General features: G+C 36.3%; 1 protein-coding gene across 4 annotated transcripts in view; it reads left to right on the forward strand.

The window, feature by feature from the left end:
• Nucleotides 1-15996, forward strand: part of TRPC4 (transient receptor potential cation channel subfamily C member 4) — a 200032-nt gene that overhangs the window by 156911 nt on the left and 27125 nt on the right. For all 4 annotated transcript variants that reach the window (XM_043892339.1, XM_043892341.1, XM_043892338.1 and 1 more), the window contains one exon: nt 9434-9573. In XM_043892339.1, coding sequence (XP_043748274.1) covers nt 9434-9573 — 140 coding nt within the window. The remainder of the gene's footprint in view (nt 1-9433; nt 9574-15996) is intronic.

Here is a 15996-nt window from a genome sequence, read left to right on the forward strand (position 1 = left end):
GAACGCACATCTCCTGCATTGGCAGGCAGATTCTTAATCATTGCATCATTTGGGTAGGCCTAGTGCCTTCTATGGGTCTGGCATAAGATGAGTCTCTACCAAGTGAAACTGCTGTGTTTAGATTTCTTTTTGAACAAAACCAGAATTTTGACCAGAGACTACTTCTTGTGCCCCCAACTTATGGAGGGGGGTGAAAACCCTCCAACGAAGATAAAATCTTTTTGTTCTATTTATATTCATTGACTTGGTGTCACAGCATGGAATTCAGTGTTCCGTCAAGAGACTTCCAAGGTCAGGCCCCTCAGCTAGCTTTGGGGCTGCCTTAACAAGCCATTGGAGTATCCTAGGTGAAAAGGTGACTTGCTCTTTTGCTTGGGGTTATTTCCTCTTTGTGTAAGTACTGACAGTGAGAAAGGAGAGGCAAGAGGTCTGTTTTGCAGAATTACACATTTTTTTACATGAAATCGAGGCTGGTTAATTACAGCACTGAATGCTGCCTGCTGCATCTCATCCCCCACAGTTAGCTTCACGTGATGGGATGTAAGAGAACACTCAGGCTTGATGAAAATTGTTATGGGAAAGGTAGAAAAAAATAGTCAAAACTTCCAGGCATCCACAAATATTTTCAAAAGGAAGTTCTCTGACTCATTTGCACTGTGATCTTTCCGTTGTTGGTCCCCACAGTCTTACATCAATGCTTGTAATTAGACCTCCACCACCACACTGAGAAATCATGTCATCTGTTTATAAACAGCACAGAACAATTTTGAAATGTTCCCATTGTGGGAACAGCACAAACATTTTCTGACAGACGCTCCCTCAAGCTTTGTTCTCTTCAGTCTCTTTTAGTTAGCGTGAATCGTTGACTATCTGGATGTGTTTTCCAGCCAGTTAATAGCACCCTCTAGTTTTTCTCAAGGCTTGTTTCTTCTGAAATTTCAGTGAATATTGCCAGAATAGAAGAAACACGATATGTCACTAACATGCTTGTGACAAACAGAAACCAGTAGTCCTCAAACAGGTATGTGGTGATGGAGGAAGTGATTGAAACATCTATGGGAAGTGATTCTCGAATCTGGTGCTTTGAAAACAAAAGATCCCAAAACCATTAGTCAAGAAGCACTAATTGCCAGTCTTACTTCCAGCTCAGGTTAAAAAAAAACAAAATGGGCTGATTCCTCAATTTCATCAGGATCTCTGTTTTTTCCATACAGTTGTGCCTTTTGAAAGTCAGTAGCGCAATAATTTTTTATGTGATTCAGAGAGTTAGATATTTAATGTCTATCCTCTGAACTTCGAGGAACTGTGATATATCTGAATTGTGAGTTTTTGTTTTGACTCTTAGGAAATCTTCGAGGTCATCTAGTTCGAACATTCAATTGAAGTGTCATGTTCTTGAATCCATCTAATAAGAACAGAGTCTGCTCAGTATTAAGGAGCTCCAGGTTAAAATCGTGCTTTCTATCGAGCTGCTAACTGCTGCTTCAACACTCCTTCCTGGTGGTCCTCCTCCTGCCCTCAAACTCAGTGCTGACTAGTTAGCAGTGGGTCCTGGTGTCTTTACTCTTTTACATAATTATCCATAAAGTATTTGAAATTATCTATTTTGGTGACTGTTACTAATCCCATTTGGCTTTCCAGTCGGGTAGAAGCAAAACAAGAGATATGATTTATTTATAAAGGGAAATAAAATATAAACACTTTTGTTGGTTAGCAGGTCTTTTAAATATGTTTTATTTTAAAATACATACAAAATTTGAAAACACCAGAATCACAAATTCATAGACCTGGAGTGACCTTTAGAGGTCCAGTGAAACAGGTCTCCACTTATTGCTAGAATTCCCCTGGAGTATGACTGATTGCTGGGGGCTTCCCTGCTGGCTCAGTCGGTAAAGAATCTGCCTGCAGAACAGGATACCTAGGTTCAATCCCTGGGTCTGGAAGATCCTCTAGAGAAGGGAATGGCAACCCACTCCAGTATTCTCGGGGCTTTCCTGGTGGCTTAGATGGTAAAGAATCTGCCCACAATATAGGAGAGCCAGGTTCTATGCCTAGGTCAGGATCATTGCTTGAATTTCCCTGGAGTATAACTGGTTGGAATCTTAACCCTGAAAGGTGATCCATTGCAGTTTGGGGACAGTTGTGATTGCCGGAAAATCCCCTTTACATTGGGCAAGAAGATTCCTTTCTATATCTTTCATATCATAGATCCAACTTCTGCTTTCTGGGGCAGACCAAAGCAAGTGTGTGCAGGACAGTTTTTCATGTCTCATAGCATCTATTGTGATGACTGATTTTCATAGGATTTTGATAATTCAAACAGGAAGAGTCGTGTCGGGCTTATTTATACCATTATGGTAGAATTATACTTCTTGTTGGATTCTGTCCATAGAATTCTGTGATAATCCAAACCTTTCATTTTTAGAAGTGAGATAACTGAAATCTAGAGATATAGGGCTTCTGGCTAAGATTACAAAGCTGATTACTAGTTGAGGTGAGCCTCACTCACCTATTATTATCATTGTGCTTCTGAGGAAAGTATACTTGAACGTATTTGTTCAAAGATTGCAATGCTTATATGGCCTCATCTCTGGGAATTGGCAAAGTTTTGAACAAAGCAAAACAAAGAAAATCCATTGTGAAATCTCTAGGAGCACTGCCTAAGGAGACTGAGGTCTAGTTCTCATTTTTCTATTAAGTAGCTTTAGTCACATGACTTTTGGGGGCTTACTTCTCTTAGGTACTTTGCAGTTGCTTGCTGGATTCTCAGACTGTACTTGGGTTTAGTAGGAAAAAGCACCACGAATGTGGGAGGGGTGAGTTTTTCCATGGGTATTGAGCATTTTTCCTCATTTCCTCATTGGATAATATAAATTGTAAGTTTCCCACAAACTCTAAAATCAGTGCCTGCATCACATCTTTTTCACATCTGATACATTCCTTTCTTCAGAAGGAGGATGTAATCATTATCACCTCCCCAATTATGCTCAACCTTATCTAGTTCTCAAGAGAGATTTACTTATGAAAGAAATCTCAAAAGGAAGATATAAACAACAAATCTAGAATAAAGCAAAGATTTACAGCAGACTCTAAAATGCACTCTGTAATTACTTTAATTGAAATCAGTTCTTATCTGGGTTCTCAACTTAAATGTGACAAAATTTAACAATAAAACTTTATTAATAATACTAAAATATTGCAAGTTTTTCACCAAATAATTATGAGCATCAAGTCTAATATACTTTTCTTTCAAAGCTTCATTGTAAAAATTTTCACTAACACATCTATCAGCAATATATCACAATTTATTTATTTTTAATCAGTCTCTCATAATTTTTGCTGCCTTAACATTAAGTTGTACCACTACTTCATCTCGGCTTTTTTTCTCCCCCTAGGGCACAGATATATAAAATGTTGACAAACACATACACTCATATGGTACCAGCACGATCACCATATAGGACCAAGAATGGCCCAGCAAGTCAAATTTGGCCCTTTGCTAGTTTTTATAAATAGTTTCGTTATAACAAAGCCACACTCATTCATTTATTGTTGCTGTTGCCCAGTTGCTAAGTTGTGTCCAACTCTTTGTGACTCCATGGACAGCACGCCAGGCTTCCCCATCCTTCACTAATTCCCGGAGGTTGCCCAAGTTCATGTCAGTAGTGCTATCCAACCACTGCAAAGCCTAAATAATTTATTTTCTGGCCCTTTACAAAGTATGATGGTAGTTTAGGTTGTTATAGATGTACTTTATCAAATCAAGACAATTTCCTTCTAGTCATACTTTACAGAAAGCTTTTGTCATGAATGAATGTTGAATTTGGTCAAATGAATTTACTGGACCTATTGTAAAGATTTATTGCATCTAATGGAAATATTTTTTTCCCCAAAATATCTATTGATGTGATAAATTACATTGATTGATTCTTAAATATTGAAACAACCTTGCATTTTTAGGAAAGATGGCATTTGGTCATGACATTATCAGTTTTATATGTTACTATATTTAATTTTCTAATATTTGTTGAGGATTTTGTGCATATTCATAAGGATTATTAGTGTATAGTTTTCTTTGTATTATTTTTGTCTGACTTTTTCTCAGAATAATACATACTTTTAAACATCTTTTTCCTTGTAATTTTGTATTTCATTAGCACTGGCATTATTTCTTTCTCAAATATTTGGTAGAATCACCATGAAAAACTAGACCTGAATTTTTCTTTGTTGGAAGGTTTTTAACTATGAATTCATTTTCTTTAATGAATATAGGACAATTCAGGTTACTCTATGTCCTCTTTGTGAGTTAGGTAGGTTTTGTCTTTCTTTCTTTTTTTTTTTTCATTTAAGGTTTTGTCTTTCAGGGAAAATGTCCAAATCATTTATGTTGTGAAATTTATGAGAATCAATTTGTTCCCTTTATTCACTTGTTATTCTTATAGAGTCTATAAGATCTATATTCATTCCCATCATTCATTTCTGATATTTATCGTCTCTTCTCTCTTTTTTCTTGATCAATTCTAGCTAGAATTTTTTTCAATTTTATTGACCATTTCAAAGAACTAGATCCTGTTTTCATTGATTTTCTCAAGTTTTATATTTTAAAATGTATTGATTTCTGCTCTTATTTTTTTTTAATGTTCTTCCTTCTGCCTGTTTTGGGTTTAATTTGCTCTTCTTTTCATAGTGTCACAGTTAAAGCTGAGATCACTGATTTGAGACCTTTACTGTTCTCTAATTAAGCATTCTACTTTAAGTACTGTGTTAACTGCATCACAAAATTTTTAGTTGTATTTTCGCTTGTCATGATTTCAAAATATTTTCTAACCATTCTGTAAATTTCCCTTTGACCAAAGTTATCAGAAACATATTATTTAATTGCAAAATATTCGGAGATTTCAAGATACAATTGATACAATTTATTATTGATTTGTTCTTTACTATGGCCTATCAAAGGATTGTCATGCAGTTATGTTTTGCACTTTTATCCTATTCGTCCATCTCTTTTAAATAGTAAATATTTAAACATTGCAAATGTATAAATATGTTGACGTTATATAGTCTGTCTTAGTGAATGTTCCTTGTGCACTTGAAAAGAAATGTGTCTTCTGCTATTAGACTGTTGATAGTGTTGTTCAAATTTTCTATATTCTTTCTTTAATTTATTTTTTAACTGGATATAATCGTTTTGCAATGTTGTATTCGTTTCAGCTGTACAACAACATGAATCAGTCATATGTATACATATATCCCTTCCCTTGTAGCCCCGCACCCATCCCAACTTCTAGGTCAGCACAGACCACTCAGCTGAGCTCCCCTGCGCTTTACAGCGGCTTCCCACTAGCTATCTGTTTCACACGTGGTAAACGTGTTTATGTGTTTATGCCACTCTCCCAATTCATCCCACCTTTCCCTCCCCACTGCTGTGTCCACAAATCCATTCTCTACCTCTGCATCTCTATTCCTGCCTTGCAGATAGGTTCATCGGTACCGTCTTTCTGGAACTTCTATATTCTTACTAAACTGGTTTGTGTACTTTCAGAGAGGGATAGTTAAGTCTTTAACTATAATTGCACCTTTATTTATATTTAAGTTCAATGCATCTTGCATTATCAGGTTATTTTGTCAGCTGCATTTATATTTAGGACTGATCTGTCTTCTCAGAGATTTGACCTTTTTATCCTTATGTTTTATTCCTGTACATACATAGTAATACTTCTTCTGAAATATATCTAGTCTTAAATTAATATAACCATTTAAGCTTTTTTGATTAATATTTCATGGTATCATTGTTATTCATTTATGTTTGGCCTATCGAAGGATTGTCATGCAGTTATGTTTTACACTTTTATCCTATTCATCCGTCTCTTTTAAAAGTATGTTTAGAGTTTATCTTTCATTCAATGCAGTTTTTAATATTGGTAGATTTTAAATCTACCCCATTGTTTTTCCCATTTGCCCCATCTGTTGTATTTTTCCTTCTTTTCTATCTGTTCTTGGATTGCATTTTATAACACCCTGTTTGTTTATATTTTTGACTCTTCATTTATGCATTTAAACATATTTTGAGAGAATGCATTAGGATTTACAACATAAAATTTAATTTGTCACAGTCTAACTTCAAATAATATTTTGCTTTAGATGTAGTGTAAGAACCTGTGACACGGTGCTTCTCATTCCTCTTTCTTGTCTTCTGTGCTGTTGTCATGTGTTTTAGTTTTACATATGTCATAAGCCACAGTACAGAGCTACTGTTTTTGTTTTGCCTTGGGCAGTCAATTATCTGATAGAGCAATTCAAAATAAGAAAAACATCTTTTACGTTGATTTTCATTTTAGTAATTTCTGAATAGAGATCCTCATTTCTTTTTATAAGCCTAAATGCCTATCAGTTATGTTCTGCTTTAAAAAATAACCCTTTAGCATTTCTTGGAGCATGGGTCTCTGTCTGAATTTTTGATTTTCTGAAACAAGTTTTTCGTTCTCTTTTATTTATTAGAGATATTTGTGCTGTGTGTAGAATTCTGGATTGACTTCTTCCTCTTTTCAGCACTTTAATGATGTCACTCTGTGTGGTTTCAGACAATCCATTTGATATCAGTCCTATATTTTTTCCTTTATATGCAATGTGTCTTTTATTGCCACCAAATCCCCTTCCCTGATGCCTTTAATCTTTTTTTGAACAGGTTGAGTAATGATGTATCACGGTGTGCATGTGCTTGTATGTGTGTGTGCATGTGTGTGTATTTTGTTAGGGTATTTATTTATACCTATGTAGAAGCCTAGACAGAAGTGTATAGCATTTACGCTTGAAAATGGGTATGCCTTATCTGTTAGGACATTAGTGAAGGAATTTGAGGCAGTAGAGTCAGAAGCTGAGCTGGATTTGTGTTTCATTGTTGCTGCAATAAGTTTCAGGCCACCATATACAAAGACTGCAAGTCTTTGTACCCCTCTCTCCAATTCATGGGCTTCCCAGGTGGCTCAGTGGTAAATAATCTGCCTGCTAACACAAGAGGCCTGGGTATGATCCCTAGGTCAGGAAGATCCCCTGGAGAAGGAATGGCAACCCACTGCAGTATTCTGCCTGGGAAATCCCACAGACAGAGTACCCACGTGGGCTACAGTCCATGGGGTCACAGAAGAGTCAGACATGACTTAGTAGCTAAACAACAACCACCACCTCAGTTCACACATTGAAATCCTATCCCACAATGTGATGGTTTTTGGAGGTGGAGCCTTTGGGAAGCAGCTGGGTCATGAGGGTGGAGTCCCCACAAATGGGATTAGTGCCCTCAGAAGAACAGACCAGAGAGCTAGCTCACTGTCTTTCTGCCAAGTGAGGACACAAAGAGAGGTCAGAAGTCTACGACATGAAACAGGACTCTCACCAGAGCCTGACCCTGACACTCTGACCTTAGATTGTAGCCCCCAGAACTATGAAAAGTAAATTTCTGTTGTTTATAAGACCGCACATCTGGAGTGCTTTGTTATAGCAGCCTGAACAGATAAAACATTTGGGAGAGAGAATTATTCTCAGAATTCCTTCTCTACCCCAGCTTCTGGCCTTCCTCCAGCACCTGTGCCTCTGAGGGAGTTCATGTCCAGGTGTTTGTGATCCTCCAGTGGTTGTCAGCTTCTGCCTCTTACTGGGTGTTTATCAGCCCAGTGATGTAAGGCAGAAAGCCTGTCTGTTTTCCAAGCCTAGGGTCAGACTTAGGTAAGCCTATGCCTGGGCATCGGGGAGCATCTCAATGATCCAAACCTTCCTTGTCATGGTGGTAAAACTGTGCAGGTTGCATGCAGAAGGGTTTCCCAACCTTCCCCTGTTGGTAAGAAGCATCTAAGGATATTGGCATAAATGTTAGTCCCAGTTCTATTTTCTGCTTTTCCCAGAGGACTTCTTGGGGTGCAGGAGCCTGGATAAAGCTTTGTGCTTCCTCCCAGAACCAGGTTCTTGAGCAGTGTCAGGATCTATGGAAATTAGCTTACAAGTGAGTGGACACCCTCCTTGTAATTGTGTCCCAGGGGTTCTGTCCTCTCTCAGTAGCTCATGCTCAGCTGTTAGAGATTTGTTTAAGAAGTTTTTCTGAACTTGTCTTAATCTCTTGTGTTGATATGGTGTCAGTGTCTCTCACCCTGCCACCTGACCCAGGGGAGTGAATGCTCTCCTTGTCACTCTCTTTGCAGCAACTGTTTTCTTTGAAGTATAGGCTCCCTGGTTTCTCACCTCTCTGACAGATTCATGAAAAAATATGATTCTATATTTATATGACTTTTTCTTGCTTTAGGACAGATATAAAACTCTGTGCTAAAAAAAAAAAAAAAAAAAAAAAACCTCTGTGCTATCCACATTGGTATCAAACTATCATTATCATAAAAGGGTCTAGTTGTTTTCTTGTTTTAATGTAGTTTTAAAATCATACTTATCTGAAAAACGGCAAAGGCCTAAAATTAACCCAGATTCACCCAAAAGAGAATAAAGTGTATGTTGTTGGGTTAAAAAAAAATAAAATAAAATCATACTTATCCTTTTCATATTTCCTGATTCTAGATATCTTCATATTTTCCCTTCTCATTATGAGGCTCTAAAAATAGATTTATAAAATTTTAATAAGATTCTGGAAATAAAGATATACAGTGATATGTTATAAGTAATTTCTAATATTTAAAAATTTAAAACATTTCCTATTAAAAACATGACCATAGTCAAAGGAAAGGGATTTTTTATTTTCTCTGGAAATAGCTTTAGAGCTATTACTAGAAGTATGAATGTTATAATCGCTTTTTTAACAGAACTGAAATCAGATCTCTGAAAGTGCTAACTGCTTACAAAAACACAACAAAGTACCCTGGTCAGTGGTATTAAAACAGTTATGTTCAGTGGATGTAAGAGATCCAAGTTCAGCCCCTAGGTTGGAGAGACTCCCTGGAGTTTGCCTAGGAAATCCTATGAACAGAAGAGTCTTGTGGGCTACAGTCCATGGGGTTGCAAAGAGTCAGACACGGCTGAGCACACATACATTCACTAGACACAGTTTTTTCATAAATCTTTGAGTCATTTTGACTTGGGAAGAAAAATATCTTCAAGTATCTGTTTACAAATGACCATTATGATACTTTCCATGAGAAAGATATAGAGGTAGAGAGGAATCCCAGTTTGATTCAAAATTTCACAATCTTCTGAATTTATCAAATAAATAAAAAGAAAGTGAAACTACCTCAAGAAAATTCTTTACAAATTAGCTAAGAATCCTGAAAGTTTTATAATCTGACTGGGACTCAATTATTATTGCCTATAAAAATAGGTGTTGTATTAGAGTGACTATATAGTCTCCTGAAGTTCCAAGATTTTCTAATTCCTAATTATGTATCTCTGTTTCTAATGATTTGATTGAAAAACCACTCTTACATGAATCTTTCTATAACTGCAGGTTTTATATGGGGAGAGATTAAACAAATGTGGGATGGTGGACTTCAAGATTACATTCATGATTGGTGGAATTTAATGGATTTTGTGATGAACTCCTTATACCTAGCAACAATCTCCTTGAAAATCGTTGCATTTGTGAAGGTAACTATAATTTACATTATTGGTAAAGCAAAAGTTCTGTTAAGTATTGATAATATTCCATTGTTATTATTTTTATTAATAATGCTGCCTAGGGCATTATCTGTATGTGAAATTCATCATCTCATGACTTTCCTGAGAGATAGGAATATAATACATAGATAATGCACAGCTTATAGTCATAAAACAAATTTTAATAGACATTTAGAAATTGTCACCCAATTTCCTGGTATCTAAACTGAATGATGCCTAAAAGTGATTCACAATAGCTGCTCTCAATTCTAATCCTTTCCATTTCTAATGAAATTCTACCTCGAACACTGTTCAAATTTTTGCTACCAGAATCTATTTTTATCAGTTATAACTAACTGATAAAATTACACAGACAGATCAAAATATTACTCTCTTAAAGCATTGAAATTATTATTTCAGTTTAAACTAATATAGTTTGATATAATTGGAGCAGAATATAATTCTTTCTCCTCACCCCACTTAAAGTGACAGTGCTGAAATCTCACACACCCATTCCTCCCCCTCACTTCATACAGCATCAGTCTCATCCCGAACCACGTAATTTACGTAAAACGTTTTTGTTCTGCAGTGACAACTGAGATTATTTTGTACTTTGGGGGATGTTTTTTAAACCAAAGTATGATCGTGTCCTCCTTCCTGCCTTTCTTTTCATTCCTTCCTTTTCTCTTCCTTTTTAAAAAGTGTGTGTCAAAATGATGAGTGAATTAGGAAAACATAAAGTGTTTAATTGGACTGTACATGAATAATTCATGCGATCTAATGATCTGAGCAAGGAAATGCTAACACAAAAGTGAACTTTCATTCATTTAGTCTTGTTCTAAGTCGGCTCCTGAAATGTTCAGCTGTTAACAGGGTCAAAATTGCCCAAAGTCGTTTCCTTAATTGTTCAATTAAAATGTTTCCAGCACTCATCAAAACATTCAGAAAAAATGTTTTCTGACAATTTCATGGAAAACTAGCTATGTTTTAAGAATGGAAATGGTTTGATCATTTTTTTCTATCTGCATTAAGAACGAATTACCTTGGGACTTTCTGAAGATGACAGAAAATATTATGTTAACCAAGGAAGTTTTGCATCTGTGTAGGAGATGGATATCTATTTTGAAGTGCATATCTTCCCAATTCTTCTTTCCTCTGTCATGATGTATAGGATATCTACAAAGTTGTTTTGGACATCTTTTTCCCAAAAAGTAATATATCTGTTTTTTTGTGACCACGTACAGTTATAAAATTCTAGTTCTACATGACATATCAATTCTTCTCATACTTTCAGGTGCTAAGAATCACCTGAAGAACTTGCTAAAAACAGATCCCTTTTCTTCATTCCCACAGATCAGGAGTATTGGCAGGGGCCTAATTTTGCATTTATTGCAAATTCATCAGCTAATTTTGAAGTAAATGGTCTAAGGAAGACATCATGAATACCCCTGGGCTGAAAAATTCTATTTAGCAGCTCAAAAAAATATGGGTTTGATGCCAAAAGGAACCTCTCTCATATAATATTTATATTAAGAAACATTTTATAGATCTCATCTATATGGTATTCGCTTATAGTACATATATAGTTTATATATAAGAACTCTGGTATATACTATGTGCAGTTATATAAATTAATAAACACCTGTGTATTTGGGGCCTCAGTGGTTTCAGATACTGGCTTTGAATTTTCATAAAATGAGGTAAATTCTTGATGTGAAATATCTGTTTTCTTTTTTTTTTTTTTTGGAATATTTGTTTTCATACTAAAATATAAATATTGTTCCTTATACTGTAACATGGGAAATTTTATGTTAAAAATTCAACTAGGGACTACCCTGGTGGTCCAGTGACTAAGACTCCACACTTCCAATGCAGGGGGCATGGGTTCAATCTCTGATAGGGAAACTAAGATCCTGCATGCTTCATATGGCTAAAAGAAAAAAAAAATCAACTCATCCCAAGTGATGAAGAAGAAAGAAAAGAGAAGGAAAAAAAGATGGAAAAGTACCTAGAAATAACCTCAGATGAACTCTTTGGGAAATATATGGATTGTTTATGCACTTTGGTCATAGGAGTTCAGCTAGGATTATAAACATAAATGATGAAAAGTTCCTCCTGAATGACTAATTTGTGTGCCCAAACCTGAGTTTCATGGACAGTTTTTAAATGGCTGCACTTTAGACCTGGGTTTCCTGGGCTCAGTTTTCTCCCATCACTTACTAGTTATGTGAACTTGGACCTCTTTTTTCACTTCTCTGTGCTTCACTTATAAATAAGGAATTTCTGCCATATACCTTTAATATGAGAAAAACATGAGTCGATTAATGTATTTAAAGTGCTGGTAACCGTGCATGGTTAGTTCTCTCCTTTCTCTTCTGCTGCTGTTTCCCCCTCCTTCATGTACTCTGAGTCCACTGGCCTTGCCTCTTGCAATGTCTTTATTGTCATTTGCTTTATTTTAGTTGAAATAGAGTTTCATGTCTGAATTCACACTGCCTTTACCACTTGTGAACTGTCTGATTTGGGGCAAGGTATTTCATGTGGGCCTCGACTGTACTATCTTTTAAATGATGATAATAGCAAAAAAGCACTGACTTTGGGAGGCTATGATGTCATGCTGATTTGGCGACTCAGCCTTCTTTATCATCTTTTGTCCTATCATTCATTTTCTCATGCTAATTTTTAATAACATAATTTATGATTTCAGGAAAAGAAGCATTATTTCTGTACAAAAATAGACTACCATAAATGAGGCAAACAGTCATTATGTGAATCAAACAATGAGAATTTATGGAGTCACATGAAGAAATTGGCTTTCCATCTATTTGTTGACAAAGCAAAGACACTGGCGATAAAGCCCCTGCCTTCAAGCAGTTCACAGAAAGGAAAGAGAAATGCACATGAAGACCTTACAGTGTGATAAGGTCTACCACAGGGACCTTGGTGGCATCATGGAAGGAACTAAATTTGGCTGGCAGTGTCTTGAAATGATTTAGAGGACAGAGTGAGTGGGCATGTATTGTGTCCATAAACATTCATAAATATCCCTGGGAGAAGAGACACAGCATGCATAAGTCTGAGTGTATAAAGGAGGTCACTAATTCAGAGGGATGGTCCAGGGAACTGGGGCAGGGCAAGGATGGGAAGGACTTTCCAGATCATGCTGTACAGTTTGAATCCTAAAACAAAGAGGAACCATTAGTGAGGCCGAAACAGAATGAGTCAAATGATGATGATTGCCTGAAGTAGAGCAGTGGATGCAGGAGAAGTTAATAGAAGGTTGGCTTTGGAAAAAAAAAAATAGGAGGTAAGATCCGCAAGACACGGGATTTGTTATTATGAAGGCTGGGATCATAGGTGGGATCCCAGGATGGTCTTGACGCTGCTCCCCAGTAAATAGTTCACTTCTGATGGTGCAGACAAGATGACCAAGGAGTTATAACTGGTATCTCTGTTGGAATTGCCCAGGTTCTATCTTCTGATACAGGTGCATAAACGGTAGCAAAAATCTAACCCTTGGTCATCTGGATCAAGTGATGGATCCAGACCAAATGAACTATCAGTCCTTCAAGAGGGAGACCCTTCTGTAACTGGTCTGTAGGGAAACAACCTCATAGAACAGGTCTAGCAGAAGGGCCATTCTTATTTGGTTCATCCTTTTGCAATTTATCCACCTGGAGATTTTTTTTTTAACATACAAAAGGGTCCTTTTGGCCAAAGCTGTGATCTGGACTCTGATCCATACTTGGTATGGCTACTGCCTGTACCACTTCTTACCAGTGTGATTTGGGACAAGTTAACCTATGCCTCAACATTCTTCTCTGTAAGATGACAGGAATAATCAAATTCCAGACAATGTTTGTGAGGATCACATTAATAAACACATTTAATGCCATAGAATAGAATTTAATATAAGCACTCAGTTATTTTTTATTTTTATTAAAATGAAGCAGCATTAGATTATACAAAGAAAACACAGAAGTTCACGTGACTTTAGGATTCTCCTCCTTCCCCACAAGGCTTTGTGGTTCTGCCTTATTGCCTTGATTCATTGGCATTTCACAGCTCAGGGACTGTAGCTTTTTAAATTTTGCTTTTAATTTTTGAAGGAGAAGGTTTGTCAATCATTTCTTGTTCTCACCATGTATAAAAGGTTAAGTCAATCTAGAGCTTGTTGATGTCTGGGCGCACTTGGAAAATTTTAGTTTATCTTCATTAGGAATCGTTTTCTCCTAAATATTACCCAGTCCCTTTTCCTATGTATAATTTGTCTCTTATGTCTATCTTCTGTCATTTGGCAGAAATGATTGCAATCCTATGCCTCATCCATTGTGTAAATAATATTCTCAGAAGTCAAAATGATTAGGAATAAGACCATTTCTTTCAATGATCTTGCTGGAATTTTTCATAGCACCATTCTTCTAAATAGTATATACCTCATTGGTCCCTCTTCTTATCAGCCAGAAAAAAGGCGAATGTTTCTATTTCACAAATGTTACAACTGTAGCAAATTCTCCAAATCATGAACTTTTCTAAATATTCTTTAGTTTTATGACAAAGAGCTGTAGATATTTAAATCTGAGTTGTATAGTATTATCTATCACAGTAGAAAATCATATGCCTTCCTATTGTCTTTCACCTCTTAATTATCTAACCAGTTTGTAGAAGGGGAAATGTTTTCACCTTATAAATTAAGCATTAAAACCAGCATCTATTTTTTGTTTAATTTTATAGGACAAATGTTTTCACTTTGCCTCAACTTAATTATTATTCATTTTGAGTACTTGACTTTTATGAGTATGCATCAGACTCTAGAGAATATAAAGATGAACTTTTCCTATATTCAAGGAACTTAGGACCCACTATTATGATGCAATCCGTCTTCCTCTCCTAACACTTCTGCTAAGGTGTTCATGATCTGGCTTCAGCTTTCTCTTAGAGTTATCACTATTCCCAAAGCCTCTGCAACCCAGCTATATTAAGATGCTCACATTTCTACAAATGATCCATCTTTTCTAACAGTCATACTTTAGAATATGTCTGATTCTCCACCCGAAAATTCTTTTTGAGTTTCTGTCACATATAAAACACTCTATTAGATGTCCAGTACCAAAAACACATTAGACAAAGCTCTTGACATGGAAATCTGACAACGAACTCAAAGGTAAATATTCTGTTTTCTAGGTCTGCATAAGAGCAAGTTCCTTACAAAGACTCTAAATAGAAATGGAGGCTAAGGCAAAGTCAAACTATGGTAGGTTTATAATTTATAAGCAAATACATGAGAGAAAAAGGAAAGCAGGGATTTCTGGTCCTCAAAGAGCTATAGGTGTATACATATCTCTTGATTTCTCTCTAACATGGAATTACCAGCTCTGGTCAGCAGGATCCTAGTGTCCACTCATCTGTAGTACAAGAGAACTTCTCAAAGGAAAGATAAGCACTGCCTATTTAGTGTCTGTCTTCTTCATTGTATTGTAAGCCTGCATGGCATGAGTTATATCTTGTTTGACTACCACCCTGAAGATATTGCCTGACACAGAGCATGCACTCAACACATATTTGATAAGTGATTAATAGCCAAAGAATCAAAATAATTAGAATTTAAATCCATTTTCTAGATAATGGGTCCAGTATTCATAGAAAGGCATTTTGGTGAGAATGTGAGGGTAGTTTGGACAATGGCCAGAATAGAAGGTTTGAGCCAGAGAGAGCAGTAAGCACCTAACTGGGTACAAATGGAAAGTCAATCTCAAAAAGAAGTTAAGTCCCAGGTTCCAGAGGCTTCGTGTGACATGTTGGGAAATGGAATTTCATCGTGAGGACATTGGTGTCATTCAAGAACATTAAGCCAGATTGCCTGATTGGTCCTTTTAAAAGATGATCTGGAGGAAATAAATGATTGTAGGGACAAGATTCAAGGCAGGGACAAGAGTTAGAAGGCTATTATAATCATTTCTGTAGGGAATAGATTTCCTACAGAAGTAGATTTCCTACAAAATTCCTTTTGTAGGAAACTTTTTTAACAGTGAGGATACCAATGTAGAGGAGTAAGAACATATATAAGATTTTGGTTTCAAAGGCTGGGAGTTTGCTAGGAAGGACTCTAGGATCAACCTCAAATGCTGCCTTAGGTAATTTACTGCCATCCACTGAGATGAAAAAGCATGAATTGTGAAGGTGTTTGAAGATGAAAAGTGGATGAGTTTCAATTCTGACCTGTGAGTTTGAGACACCCATGAGATATTTAAGAGAAAATGTCAAGAGGCAAGAGAATATAAAATATGAATGTAAGTGCAACTTCTGGGCTGGAGTTGAGGAATTGGGAGTTTTAGCATATAAGTGACAACTGAAATCACAGAAAATATCCAGGGAGAGTAGAAAGAATAAGAAGAAAAGGGGTCTGAGAAGTGA

Source organism: Cervus elaphus, chromosome 30 (genome assembly GCF_910594005.1).
Source record: "Cervus elaphus chromosome 30, mCerEla1.1, whole genome shotgun sequence".
NCBI classification, from domain to species: Eukaryota; Metazoa; Chordata; class Mammalia; order Artiodactyla; family Cervidae; genus Cervus; species Cervus elaphus.